The following is a 15,014-nucleotide window of genomic DNA, read 5'->3' as shown; positions in this document are numbered from 1 at the left end:
TGAGCCAAGCCATTCCAGTATGTCCAGTTTTGTAATATTACAAGCAACATTTTAGTAAATGCATTCCAGCACGACCAAATGAAGTTGAAGGAGACAACTCTAATGCACAGCGTGTAGACTATTGAATATAATATCAATTGCTAAATACCCTAAATATATCCCGGGACACTCTTTTGCTTTTTAACTTTGCGCAGCGTTGTTTTTTCCCCCCATTAATTGGAAGCTGTTGCTATTATAATTCCATCAATCATTTGCCTCTGAAAGAGTGTAACTGCATTGCAAGCAATGCCCTGCGTTTTTGACGAGTTTATTTTTAGTCGGAAACAAACCACTGCTGGACTGAAGGTTCCGCCCACGCGCGGTTCGGCTGCTGTGTGTGTGTGTGTGTGTGTGTGTGTGTGTGTGTGTGTGTGTGTGTGTGTGTGTGTGTATCAGACACCGAGGAGGAACTCACTACTGCAGTCAGAAACCATGGCTGAGGAAGTAAGACACATCTTTGGGAATAGCACGTTTTTCAATGGGCTTCTACCTCTCCTCGGACTTCTATTGAGCGTATGCACCGGTGGGTACTTTATATTTTCCAGGATGATAACAAGTCATCTTGAATTGGACTTACCTTAAAGTTTAACATGCAAGTTTTGCGGTGAAGTTTACCTAGCGAGCTTGGATTGGATGTCTGTGATCTAGTAGCCTATCCCCATGTGTAAAAATGCTCTGTTAGCAGTTAAAGTTAAAATGAACTATTAGCCTATTAAACTAACAATAGCCTAAGCTGTTTATTTTATTTTCAAACAGTTCAAAATTTACCATTTTACCATTTAGGATGCTTGGGTTTATGAAACTGTGATTTATTATTAGCCTATACAAACGTGTGTCCAAGTACTGATATTAATTTCGTTAAAACGCTTTCATGATAAAAATTTTTTTATAAATGACTTATTATATAAGTTTTTGTGACATGGCAAGATAGAAACATGGCTTAAAATTACTTTAAAGATGCATTTAATGGCTAATTCTTTTTTAAACACATTTTGTTATAAATTAATAGGATTTTTATTTCTCTCTCTCTCTTGAAATAAATATCACTATCATATTAGCATTCAAAATAAAATGTACAATCACAATGAACAACGTTGTGATGTGGAAACAGTTAGTTAGTAGGCTAAACCAACTTAATGCATCCTGGCTGGTAGGTGTCAGTAGTATGAAGTTCAAAACGACTGGTAGCCTATTATGGAGAACTAAACATAAACAAAAACCTACTAGGTAAGTCCTTTAAATACACTGTCTATGGGTAAGTCCCAGTTCACTTTTCTATGTTATTTTGTAATCTAAATAGTGTGAGTAGTTTGTTCACACTGAAAATTCCAAATAAAGAAAGCACACTTCAAATACCCGTATGATGCATGTAATTAACAGAAAAATTATCACTTTGTGCTCTTAACTGTTGCAGCTTTCCTTACATAACATATGGGCTATCAGACTCCTGGATCAAAAAATAACCTTCTCAAATTCATTCACACTTGATGGAAGAGTCAAGTAGGTCATTTGGGACACAACTTCTATGTTCAGAGAAGTTTCAGATTCTGCGGTTTCGTGTAAGTTATGCTGAAACACACCGAATGATGAACCAGAATGGAATGGTTGTAAAGAGTTTGAGTAAATGGCGAAGAACAAGTGAAAGGTTGGGTGTGTTTAGGCAAGGGGGTGGAGGGCATACTTTAGTGCCTGAAAGGAAAAGGACCGAAGCCGCAGAGTCTGGACGTATTGACCTGTTATTTGGCACCCTGCCAGTGGGACCTTCCACTTTTGTTGCCTTAAATATTAGGTTAAAATAGGAGAAACTGTCTGCCTGCCCCTTAGTAAAACACTGCAAGAGGAAGTGGTACTGTATGTCACACAGAAAGACTATAATCATGTCGTTTGTAGCCCAATGGGAAGGGTGGAAAAATGGATGCAGCAAGCAACTTCAAGCATAAATAAAGCATTTGCTAAATGGTAGGTTTAGGTCATGGGTCTTGGTAGTTCACTTTAACACTTTAAGATGCAGTAAGATGTACTATATGCAGATTCAACATTAGCGTAGTCTGTCAAAGCAAACTACCATGACTTTACCCTACCATTTAGCAAATGCTTTATTTGTGCTTGCTGCATCCATTTTCCCACCCTTCCTATAAGCGATTTCTGAGAAACACTGTTGAAAGTGGATCGGACCAAGCACCACAACACACTTGTAGCCAATCAGCAATAAGGGGCGTGTCCACTCATGATGGGGGAGGAGACAGAGTGAGCAAGAGGGAGATTTGAAGAAAGACTGTAGAAAGAGAGATGGCTGAGAGACATTACTAAAGAGAAAAGGTCAGAGAAATATCACTGGAAAAAGGGTTTTGATCAGGAAAGAGCTTTGGGACCCTCGTTAATATTAGAAAAGCTTTCAAGCGCTGGAAAAACTGAAGCAGGAAGGCCTTAAAACGGATGCCAAGGTTGCAATGTTTTTATGCTCCATATGTGAGTAACATTGGTTTTGCTGTGTTTCACAGGACCAAGATATGCTGTTGTTGTAATGTTAGCTATAGTAGATGGACAGTTTTGAGTGTCATTGTTTGTCTGGAGCTGGTGTGCTGCTGGCAACTAACAACCAACTCTTGCTTGTATATACCCTGTATGTTCTTTTTTTTCTGTATCATCTTTGCTTTATTTTTCACAAAGCAGTATTTTGCTTCGTTTTAGCTATGATAAAGAGACATCCAGTATTGCATTACATGGTCATTCATTTTGGGGACAAAGCAATGAAGGGAGGGGTGTGTTTGTTTTGGGTTGATTTCAGTGTTTCTCTGATATCACTTACTGCACCTTTAAGCAATAAGGAACATAAATGGATGTAGAAATACCAGTTACCAGACTATATCACAGACTATTAGCCTAGAAATCTAGACGCACCCTAGTCGCAGCAAATTTGATTTTACAGCCAGTTACGTCTAGCAACTCTTCGTTGGCTTGCGAGCTGGAAAAACCAAACTCTAGTCGGGCCAATCACATCGTGTATAGAGTCTGTGGGCGGGCTTAAGATAATGACTTGAATTCCCTGCTATTTGAAAATGTATGGCTGCTGCTGCTGGCGAACAGCGGTCTTTCGAATCGTCTTTGGCCCAGCTCTGGAAGACTTGGAGTTAAGCTTTTCTTTGAGAAAAGAACAAAGACCGTCTCTGAAGTCATTCTTAAAAAAGGAAGATGTGTTCGTAGTTTTGCCGACCGGATACAGCAAAAGTTTCATCTATCATCTAGCTCCGCTGGTGGGATAACGAATACATAGTGGCTCTTACTACGTCACTTTCTTCGTTGCTCTGGTTGGTTGTAGCATTTCCTATTGCGTGTAGAGGGAATTTGAAAGACAACCGTTTATCCCGCCCCTCGGATTGAGCCCTGCCAATGGTGTGTTCCTAGACCCAACATCTTGATGTGGGTCTGGCTTGTCAGGCTGACTATACTGGATTGAATTTAGTCTACGGTTATTTTTGTTGACAATTTCAAGGGATTCTGAAACGTTTTGTGTGGTTTTTAATATATCAGCCTGGTCCATTAATGATATAGCCTATGCATATAAATGTATTACATTTATAAAAAATACAATGATTAGAGACGGAGTAGAATGAATAACAAATAAGTACACTATTTGTTCTTTTAATTTCAACAATTTTGCCTGGGTAAATTAATCTTTTTAGACGATGAATGTCTTTGAATCATAAATCCAACGTGTATGTAATTTGAAGAGAGAATGAGACTTGAGGCTTTTTCAAATCAGCAGTTTACCTCACGTGTTTTTCTGTATTCTGCAAAGTGATTTCATAGGGTCATTTCAAGTATACATTTAGTAGACAGGCCATTCACTGCAGTCACTGTCGGCAAATGACATGCAGGCTAATCCAGGGTCACGTAAGGACAGAGAACACACACACACACACACACACACACACACACACACACACACACACACACACACACACACACAGGGTGTCTGTGATAGCCTCTCTGCTGTAGATTGAGAGAGATCTATGTTATAGAAATGCAGTCAGCAAGTGTCACCCTGACCGGGCAAATTAGACCAAGGTGAAAGCAATGCAAGCTCAGCTCCTTCATCATGCTGGTGATGCATCACAAAAAATATAGGTTAGCCTATGTTATTTCATTGCTGCATGCTAAACGGATAAACCAGAGTGTGATTTAAGCTAATTGTTTTTTTTCTGTTGGCTTCCCTCTCGAAAAGATAGGCTAAGTTCTTGCTGCTTTGTAGAAATTGCCAATGCATGTCAATAATGATCCAGAATGCATGCATACTTTCATCGGCCAATTTAGACGGGCTGAGTCTTTGTTATGTGTACCGCATCATCCAGCCCATCTTTGTACTTCAATTTAATCTCACTTAGTCTACATAACTGCAGGCTGAAATCTGACAATCACATTAAAAGATTCTTTTGAAGGAGGTCCATCAGGAAATGACTGTTAGACTTTATTGTGAGCTGAGGCAGCACGGAGGGGAGCAAGCCATGACCGCAAAGAAGCATTTTGCTGTGAATGTCTTCCATCCTGGAAAGATGTGATAATCAGAGTCTCTGTAACTGGGCTGCTCTCCATTAAACAATGTAATGCCGTAACCTACAGTCCTGGGAAAGTGCTGTTCCCTGTTATGTGCATACTTTGTTGAAAAGAGCAGAATGGCTGATTACCAGCATATGTTGTGTTTTGGATGCTGGTCTCCCAATCAGGCTTCTTAACTGGTCAACCAGCTTCATCAGAACATCACTGTTAACATTTGTTGCTGGTGAATATGACAATGTAGCTGGTATGATGTATTGCTTTTGCAGTTTTCTGTCCAGCAAGACTTAGGTCAGTGACCTGATGCTCATTTTCCAGATATATTGATTAAAACCGTGACTTCTTCATTGATGAGCATGCTTTTATTTTCTGAATTAAAATAAAAGGAAGGAAAAATTAAGAAAAAAAGGCTCATTAAAATAAATTATAGATGAAAAAAAATGTATAGGGTGGTTTAACATCTTTAATTATTAGTATTATATAAGAAAAATATATATTATTGTTTTCCGCTAAAAGTCATGTGGCGCAACTAGCAGTCATTTGTGGTCAGTAGGTCTTTTAAAAATCATATTATTTTAAGTTGGCATTAAATGAAGATTCACATGTATCTATTTTCCAAATGCATATTATAAGTCTTATTGTGAACAATTCACCTGTGCATGTTTCATTTAAAAAAAATCTGATAAAAATGTCATGGGATATGATTAATTAAGAATTGATTAAAAAACTTTTTACCTTGTAAAAATAAATAAATAAATAAATATATATATATATATATATATATATATATATATATTATTTTTAAAAATCATCAAAATATATTTTAATATTTTAAGAATTTGGCATGTTTTTATAAAAACATTTTTTTAAAGATATTAAAATGCAATTTATACATACATTGACTGAATTCTCTTTTTGCCATTTTTTTTAAAGTAAAAAAGATGTCGGGGTGATATAATTGTCCTGACATCATAGAAAAAAGTCGTTTTTTTAGAAAAAAAAAATAATTAAATTATTGTTAAAAATGTATATTAAACAAATTGTCCGCAAAGTCATGCAGAAAACTTGCAGGGAAAAAAAAACACAGAAAAATGATATCATATAGAGGACCCCTGCAGACCATTATAGCCTGTGCATCATTTGGGTTTGTCAAATTGTCATTTACCCAGTTGTTTTGTATAAATTCATAGCATAATTTTAATAATTTGATGTTAATTTCCCACTATTGCGATACACGATGCTTACACAATATATATTGCTTACACAATGATATCAGATCAGTGCGGTTTCCATTTTCAATTATGGGATTGGTGCTGAAGAACGTCCTCTAGTTTCCTTACCGAACCAAATCCATCTGTTCTCCCAGCGCTGAGAGCCCCCTCTGTCTGGGCATTGGAACAAAGAGAGCATTTTATGTGCAATGATCTTCCATGCTGTCTTTGTAATTGTTAGTCGCTGTGGAAGTTTTTAACAAGGGCTACCGGGCAGGTACACAGTTCATGTGCAGTGATGAGGATGAGGCCTCAGCTGCGTTCTCTTTAGCTATTGATGTATGAGGTAATCCAGATATATGAAGGTGGTTCTGCTACATTATATTTCTATCATAAATATGAGCGCATGCTGCCATGAGAGCACTAGTCCATGATTTTCTTATGTATGACAGGGCAGTTATATTGGAGAACTTGCAATGAGTATTCAGCAGCCTTATAAGGATCTCCTGTTGAACTTCTGACAGGAACAAGCTTTGGTTCATGAGTGAAGTGTCCTGTAATACCACCATTTGAGATAATGTGATATGGGTCAATGACATAAGAGTGTCAACAATAAAGAAACTTAAAAAATATGAATGTATAATAAATAAAAATATATAATAAGTTATAAAATATATATTTTTTGAAGATAAAATTTATTTTTCAAACATCATGAATTATTCATTTATAAATATCATAATGTCTTTCACAAGTCATACTCCAAACTTATGACATTTTACAGCCTCAATTAACGTTCTTACATCATCAGAAACATTTAATTAGATTTTTTTAAATACCTATTGACCTTGACATACATTATGCTCTCTGATATCATTACCTGTTTTATGATACATTCATTATTTTTAGTTGATATTATATTTCTTAATGTATATGTATCTGCCTGTTGGTTGGACCACATGATTATTGTTTCTCTTTATATCCCTCACATTTTTATCTTTATGCTCAGAAAACAATATCTTAAAAAAAAAGTATGGAAAACAAGCGTCGTTGGCCTGGTTCTTGCTACATTATCATTTTCATCAGCATGAATTGTTGGCCAATCAGCATGGTGGGTTTTTTTTTTGTGGAAGCTTTGTCATCTATGTCAAATGTGTACCAAGTGCTTGATTTGTTGGGCAAACTGACTCTATAATGCAGAAGAATCTTTCTCACCTGTGCTAATATTGCTTGTTGACTTTATAGCCAATGGTCACACAGGTGGGGAAGGTATTAAATCGATGGAATTTGATATGCAAACAAACTTAAGGACAAAGCCCTCAAGGTGGGTGGTATTGGTTATCAATACAGATTAGTGTTCTGGTCTGCCATTTCGTGGACAGGGTGAAGAAGAAAAGGGGAGTGTGCAGAGAAAGTAAACTAGGCCTCTTGTGTTTCATGTTGACCAAACTGCTGCATTACTTTCCTCTTTAAATCAGTCTTGTTTGTGTGTCCTTCCCTTTGTGACATCTTGAGTGTTCTGTGTCTTTTTTTGGCAACATTTCAACCCCCTGAAAGCCTTGAGGAACGACATCTCATGCTTAGATTTTTGGCACCTCCTAGACTTGTTTCAGTGCATTTTATGGAGGACATATAGAGGGTTTTGACATTTCTGGTAATGTTGCATAAACTGAATCATTGTGCATGCAGATCCTAATAATGAACAGATTTTAACACGTATTTAGTTGGAATAGCCCTATCAATCGAGCTCTGCTTCCTGTTAGTGTATGCATGAACACTGAGACTCAGAAGGGAAGGAAAACAATTCTCAGGGAGTTTGGGAAGAAAGTCAAAAACCCAGCCCTTGTATGTTCGGATAGCGTGCTGTTCTGTGAAGCCTCATTAACAGCTCACATTCCATACCATAGTCACCTCATTTCGAAACTCTCATTTTAATTCTAGAGGAACTGCCTGATGCTTAATGTAGTGCGTTTGCAATGGTTTTCCAGCTTGGATTTCAAATTGGGATCTATTTTCAGAACAAAGTGGTATTCTGAGAAAAGTTGTTGACTCAAGCAAGAGAATAGTGCCTCTTTAGAAACTGCTAAAGGATCTTATGGGTCTGGAAGGTGCTAAATTAGAAGTCTCCACCATTATTGAGAATGAGCGCAACTATACTTAAGCTTAACTTTGGTTGCTGTCAATATTTTATTTCATTCGCAGTCACTAAAAACATACATTAGTAAAAGTTTCATATTTAACAAAATGTTTGGTGTCTGTAAGATATATATATATATATATATATATATATATATATATATAGCAGATCTTTAAATACTGAATACTTATAAAAGTATAAATAAATTAAGTATTAAGTATAAAAGTATTAATTTATTCTTTAAAAAAATATATATATTTATATATTTATTTTTTTAGAGAAGAAATTAATACTTTTATACTCTAAAGATGCATTAAATTGATCAAAAGTTACAGTAAAGACAGCATAAGCAGATGCAAACACGATCATCAACAATAAACAGCATATAAATCAAAATCCCTAACGGTAGTACGGTACCGAATGAAATGTTGACCTAGGAGGATGAGCTACAGGACTGTGCAAGCTTTGAAGGATGTTGATTATGATCTACTCCATCAATGTTTTAATCATCACTTTTTGCTCAAAATGTTGCTTTTTTAAAATAAAACTTAGCTCAACACTTTGAATTTATTCAAGTGTTGACAAAAAGCAGAGAGTCCGTTCTTTCTTTTGATACATTGCATCTTCAGATGGCATGCAACAAAATATTTTTGGGGCCATAAAACTTTTGTGAAAATTATCAAAAATGCTGGCACTGGCTGGCAACTTTTTTCAAAAACACTGGCGGGGAAAGAGTTAATTATGGAGAGTAGATACAGTATATTGAATATTTGATATTTGGCAACAAATTTACCAAGATACCATTCGTGCAGAAGCTACCAATTATTCCAAAACGAAGGAAGACACCAATCCTAAGTTAGAAAGGCCTATAGGCCACAGAAATCAGCTTCCCTAAACGGCCGAACAAGCTTTTTTAACACAGACATTTAAAAGGTCAGAAGGATGGATTTTTGCTTTGACTTTAGTGAAATTATATTTATATTGTATTGCTGTATGTGTAATTTTTGCATTTTATGTCTAAAAGTGACACAAAAAAAATATATTTTAAAACGGTTTATAAAAAAAAATTATTTGGAGAGGATCCCCAGACGCCAGAATTAGTGGGCCTGCTATTTTATAATCCACGAGCTGCCCTGCCACTGGTAATAGTGGTGCAGGTATTACGTCTAAGCTCCGCCCCCTGGTTCATTCGAGATTTCCCAATGGAGTTTTATAATAGAGTTATAATACTCAATTTATGAGTAAAATAGAGCCTGTGGTAAACATAACTTGATGATATTTTGATGTTTTGCTCTACAACGTAAATTACACGCACCCATATTAAAATGTGAATTTTGAGGCAGTTGTTGAAGCAAGCTGACCAATCTGAAGGATTTGTTAGAGTTTTATCAACACAAGGAAGTCACAAGTGTAAAAAAAATAAAGAGATAAAGTTCAGAAGAAGCATAAAATGTGTGTTGCTATGGCAAAGTTACATTGTCTTCTGGAAAGATAAACTGTTGTGAACCATTGAGAAGTCCCGTCCATTTCCGAGCTTGGTACTAGGGGATTCCTTGCCCTCTCCGAGGTGTCTGGCAGTTGTCCTAACATCCTTATCTGATGGTTTTGGACATTTGTTTGCATTAGTCCACAATGGTCCAATCAAAACATTTCTCCACTGTTGCCGTCAGAGAAATACCCCCAGAAAACTGTGCCCTGGAATACCTTAGGATATGCTGTTCACTACACACCTTTAAATCAAACATTGCTGTTTCTTTTTTTGCTTTACGTGCTGGCCTTAAAGGAAAAAAGACTTGCAATGGAGAGGGAGAGGAAGCGTTCCTCAGGAAGAAGGAAATGTTCAGGGAGTCTGACTGAGGAAGGAGGCCTGTCAGAATGTTTGTGTTTTATTTGAATTAAGTTGGAGGCTTTCTTGGCACTCTGAGAACTGTTGCATTGTTTCCAAGGAAGTAAAGAGATCTGCTTTCAGATGTTTTATGACTAATAAGAATATGATTAACATATGTTACCAAATATCAATAAACACAGGTCAAGTGGCCTTGAAACATTGATTTGTTCTGTCAAAAGTGTATGACGTATTAAGCAAAAAGGTGTAACCTACAAAAAAATTACTTAGTTCTTATAGATTAGTTCCTATTACCTAGATAGATTATTATTTTTTCAGGTTAAAAATAATAATTGTGATTATGTTTGGAATAAAATGGATTTGGTAAGCAATTTTAGGTAACACTTTATTTTACAGTGTCCTTATTACACATGTTACATGTACTTACTATAGTAATAACAGTAAATTATGCATAATTACATGCAACTAACCCTCAACCAATTCCTAATCCTAGCCAAACCCTATAGTAAATACATGGTTATTTTATATTACTCAGTACTTAAATTTGCAATTACACTGTAACAATGATACCTTAAAATAAAGTGTAACTCAATTATATATATATTTTTTTATTTATTTTTCTGACAAAAATACGAAGCGTTTTAACAATAATGCAACAAAATGAAGCCCAAAGGCTGTGAATTAAGGTCTGTAATTTTTGTAATTTTAGCATTTTGCTTTATATAGGTTTCTGGGTAATAAAGCTTTATTGTTATTCTTCAATAGAGGTACTAAAAAATGCATGTAAAAAATAGTATGATCATTACTTTACACCATAATTTAATTAGCAAACCCCAACTTATATGTTCACCACCATTGTGGATGCGTGCCTGTTTCATAAATATTTGAATAGCCTAATAGTGCACTGCAGGTTCAGTAGACTAAAGTTATTCTTAATTCACAGCGTGTCAACATTTTGTTTTTGAGCAAAACCAGTTTCAGCTTTTTTTTGTTTTTTTGTCAGCCAGTAGTTTTATTCCCCAGTAGAATGATTCTTGGGACAGAGAGTTTTCTTTGGGGCATCCAACCACAAAGATATTTAAATATTTATGATTTCCTTTTGGAACCCATTATAATCACCCTTAATGCATTCAACATTTGTAGGTCCAGCAATCAGGTCCTAATCGGGGTCATGATGAACTATGATAACTTTTTTCCTTTTCTTTTTTGGCAGTATATGAGGACTGCGGTTGAGCTAGTAAGACCCTAGCAGAATGGTTGCTCTCACTAAACTCAATGACCATAGCACATGGCCACAAAACAGCACAACTAATTACCATTGGTATGTCAAGTACAGCTGTTGCATGTCACGTCTCTTTAGTCTCTGACATTCTTTATTACACTATTGGCAATGTGACCAAAGGTGAGGCAATTCCATTGAAGTCACTCTGTCCTCTCACTCAAGCTCCCATCCAATGAAGACTGATGGCAATAGTGTATCCGTCTCTTATTCAGTATAGCTGCTTTAGCGACAGTCACGGATTCACAGTCGGTTAACCACCACTATTTCTTTGTTTTTGTTTTTTTGTGGTCAAATTTCTTTTATTTGTTGGTTCTTCTCATGTCACCCTTTTTTCTGCTAGGAAATGAGCCACTTCTTCCATATTTATTTTACCTTCATATAGTTCCAAATATGTATTATTTAATCAGTGTTATTTTAGTGTTATGCTACAATATCATTTATTAATTTAGAATTAGCCTTTATTTTTAAAGTAATTTTTAAGTTTTAGTCATTTTGTTATGTCCTTTTGTATTTTTTATAAAGTATTATTTATAAGTATTTCTATTTGTAATTTTATTTATTTTTTGAGCTATTTTAGTACACTCTAAAAAATGCTGGGTTGTTTTAACCCAATTTTGGGTCAAATATGGTCAAACCCAAATGTTGGGTTAAAAATGTAATTATAAAATGTAACCCAACGGCTGAGTTTGTCCATATTTGACCCAAAATTGGGTTAAAACAACCCAGCATTGTTTAGAGTGTACTTAAACTTATTTGATCAAATTCTAATTAGTTTTTCATCTAATATTTATATTTTATTTTTATTTCAGCTTTATAACACTTTACAATATAGTTTTAGTTCACAATAACAATATTTAACTGTATTTTTTTCTTTTTTAATGTGGAAAGTAACTGTGTTGCAGTCAATGCAACATTTATTTTAATGCAATACTATATTTGAAATCATTTACAAGTCATTTGATAGCTTTGTTTAAGGAACAGTCTGAATTTTAAGCCGTTATTCACTAAATTCTAGCTTTTTCTTGGTCCCCTTTCACTTTTATTGTATGGAAAAGAGAAGTGTGAACAAAGTGTTCTTTTGTGTTCCACAGAAAGAAAGTTATACATTTATGGAACAAGATTATGATGAGTAAATAATTTTTTTATTCGGGTGACTTGATGACTTCACTCAAGATGTGTTGTCAAATCTCACCCTACCCTACCTCAGTTTGATTTCTCATAAGATGTCTTATATCTTTTATAGTGCACTTCTGGTGAAGTCACCTCTCCACTGCTATTATGACGTTAACAAAGCCTTCATTTAAAATCCTCTCATTGGTCACGTCCTGCCACATCACCGTGGTCCTTAAAAACAACTCTAATCTGAGTGCGCTGTTGCGTGCGAGAGAGGAGTTTGGCCTCATATGTTTCCTGATGTTTTTTGAGAATCTGAAAATAGGGGATGCATCAGCCGGTTCTTCCCTCCCAGTGACCTGACAGAAAGACCAGGGGCTCTGGGACAAGTCTCCCCGCACCAAAATCAAGTTAAGATGTTTCACAAGAGGGTGAGGTCAGGTTCACATCTCGGTTCACGCTGGGGCATTTGGCGTGTGAGACGAGAAGTGGAATGCGTAGTGGAGGGCTCGAATGTACAGTTGGACCCCGTGAACAGCTTGTTGCAGTTAGTGATGTCAGGAGAGAGAAAAACAAACACGGGGAAAGCTTCAAAGACCAAGCATATCTCTTTCATTAATTCATTTCTGATTTGTTTCCCCTCATTTCCTTCTTGTTCTCACTCATCTTCGCCGTTCCGTGTAGCGACCTTTCAATTTGTTCCTCGTTACCTTTGCCAATTTTTTTTTAATTTAATGCAGTCATAGTATACCTCTCATTTCCTATTGAGTTTCTAAAATCTGATTGGCAGAGCTGGGCTGGCCCTCAGATGACTTTCGCCAGGCCTAGATGCTTTTTGAAGTTTTTTATGTATTGTTAAGCCAGGCCTGTGTTGAGGTAATGATACAATCCTCCACATTATGGTGTCCTCAAGCAAACTTTGCATGCTTGCAAGGGAACAATGGTAATTGTATCCATTAAATGGTTACATTGCCTTTCAATAACTTGAATAACAGATCAAAGACTTTGTTCGTAGTCTTTGTTTCATTTTACAGGTTTACAACAAATGCAATGAACACAAATTTGCCTCGCTGGCCTTGATTCAGGTATCTGAGGCTGAGGCCATCTGTTCATCTCTACTGAAAGAGCACGACGTCTATAGCTGTACTGTTTCTGAACATAAGACTGCATTTAAATAGCTTTTTACCGGCACACAAGTTGGTTAAATGCAACTTAGGTGTTATTGACAGCATTTTTGGCCAGAAAAATAATAGAAGTCTAAAAGGCAAATATTACAACAGTTATTATAATTAATTCTAGGGCTGCACAATATATCGAATTTATTGAAATATCGCAAATGTATAAATCACAATATGCATATCGCAACAGCTTGCAATAAATGGGGTCATGAACAAATGACAAAGTTTTTTTTAGCTTTAATAAGTATCAGGATATATTTAATTAATACAGTGAAAACTAAGCAATGTTTTATTTTTATATTTTATGATTCAGTATCTTTTATTAAATAAACCTAATGTAAGATAACCTGAAACCCTGTGGTTTACACTGATGTTAAAATAACACTTATTATGCTACAGTAAAACGCTGATGTTCACTTTCCTTATAAGTTATAAGGATGTTTTCTTGTCATAAAAAGAATGTGAAACACATGTAGGTTATATCATTTTAAATATATTTTAAAGATAATAAGTTTATTTTACACACTTTAAGCATTATCGTATCGCATATCGAATATCACATTATTTAAGGAGTTATTGCATATCGCATTTTTCTTCAATATCGCACAGCCCTAATTCCCATCGTTAATGTCAATAGAGCCTAGCCTGCAATATATTCCTTTAATTCTGGTTTAATCAGGGTGGTTTTGGGGCAGAATTCAAATACACTCTTTTTCTGAGATTCTAGACATGTGGAACATGTGCCATTTGTGGATGTCCAAGCTGTGTGTAGCATGCCACGCATTTTATCATGGTGGTGATGGGAGGTTTTTGGAGTTGTTTTCGCAGCCGACTGCGGGCCGATATTTTTGTCAGTGTGTGTTCGCTATCCTCCCTGATGAGCACCATTGGATGTTGTTTGTAGAATGCATGTGTGTACGTGACAGGGCAGGGTTGCGAGGTCAGTGGTGGGTTGGCTGGTAGACAGGTGACAGCTGCTCCCACAGCTCAGACTGCAGTGAAGTGGAGACAGCACACACTCTGTGTTGTTCTGCCCTAAACACAACAAACATGCACAGGGCAAACATAAACGGAATTAACAGGCCCAAACTTTGCATATGAAATGCTGCCAATTGACTCTGATTTTTCATTGATAAAGTAATATAACTGTATGCAGTTAGATATGAGCATCAGGGTTTACACATTCATGCAGCTCGAGTGCTGTTGTCATTGAAGCAAAAAGGGGACCAAGAGTACGAATTATGTTGCCATGCATCCTAAGAACTTTAAATCCCCTTGCTCTTACCTGAGTTTTCATGTGGTAGCTTGACATCAAAAGTCAGACCACATCTGAAGTTTGCCTGATCTAAAGTTGTGTTGATAGTTGAGCACAATTTTAAGCTCCATTCATTATAACTGCTCATTATAACTCTTGGTAAAACTCTTGGTGTTCTTTACTGAACAGCCTCAGTTTCAGTTGAATCCCACTTCACATACTTTTTTTTTTTTTTTCATTTTGTTGAAAGGGTTTGACACTTAAATAGCTGGAAACCTTGTAGTCTGGAACAGGACAATGGTTTTTACCCAATATTTCCTCTTCATTACTATTTGTTGCTGTGTGTCATTGTTCTGGTTTGTAGAAACACTACTACACTGTAAAAAAAAGAATGCACGTTTT

The 15,014-nt window shown here is 36.0% G+C and overlaps 1 protein-coding gene across 2 annotated transcripts in view; it reads left to right on the top strand.

Annotated features, from left to right (window-relative positions):
• Nucleotides 1-301: 301 nt before the first annotated feature.
• The window catches only part of nectin3a (nectin cell adhesion molecule 3a), a 32,478-nt gene continuing 17,765 nt past the window's right edge, over nucleotides 302-15,014 (top strand). Inside the window, exon 1 of one of the 2 annotated variants that reach the window (XM_079611543.1) lies at nucleotides 302-562. In XM_079611543.1, coding sequence (XP_079467669.1) covers nucleotides 472-562 — 91 coding nt within the window. In that variant the 5' untranslated portion in view covers nucleotides 302-471. The remainder of the gene's footprint in view (nucleotides 563-15,014) is intronic. The other variant, XM_079611544.1, reaches the window with a different exon arrangement.

The sequence above is a fragment of the Phoxinus phoxinus genome (genome assembly GCF_949152265.1).
Source record: "Phoxinus phoxinus genome assembly, chromosome: 4".
NCBI lineage: Eukaryota > Metazoa > Chordata > Actinopteri > Cypriniformes > Leuciscidae > Phoxinus > Phoxinus phoxinus.
The sequence above is the reverse complement of the archived record's forward strand: the minus strand, read 5'-3'. Positions and strand labels throughout refer to the sequence as shown.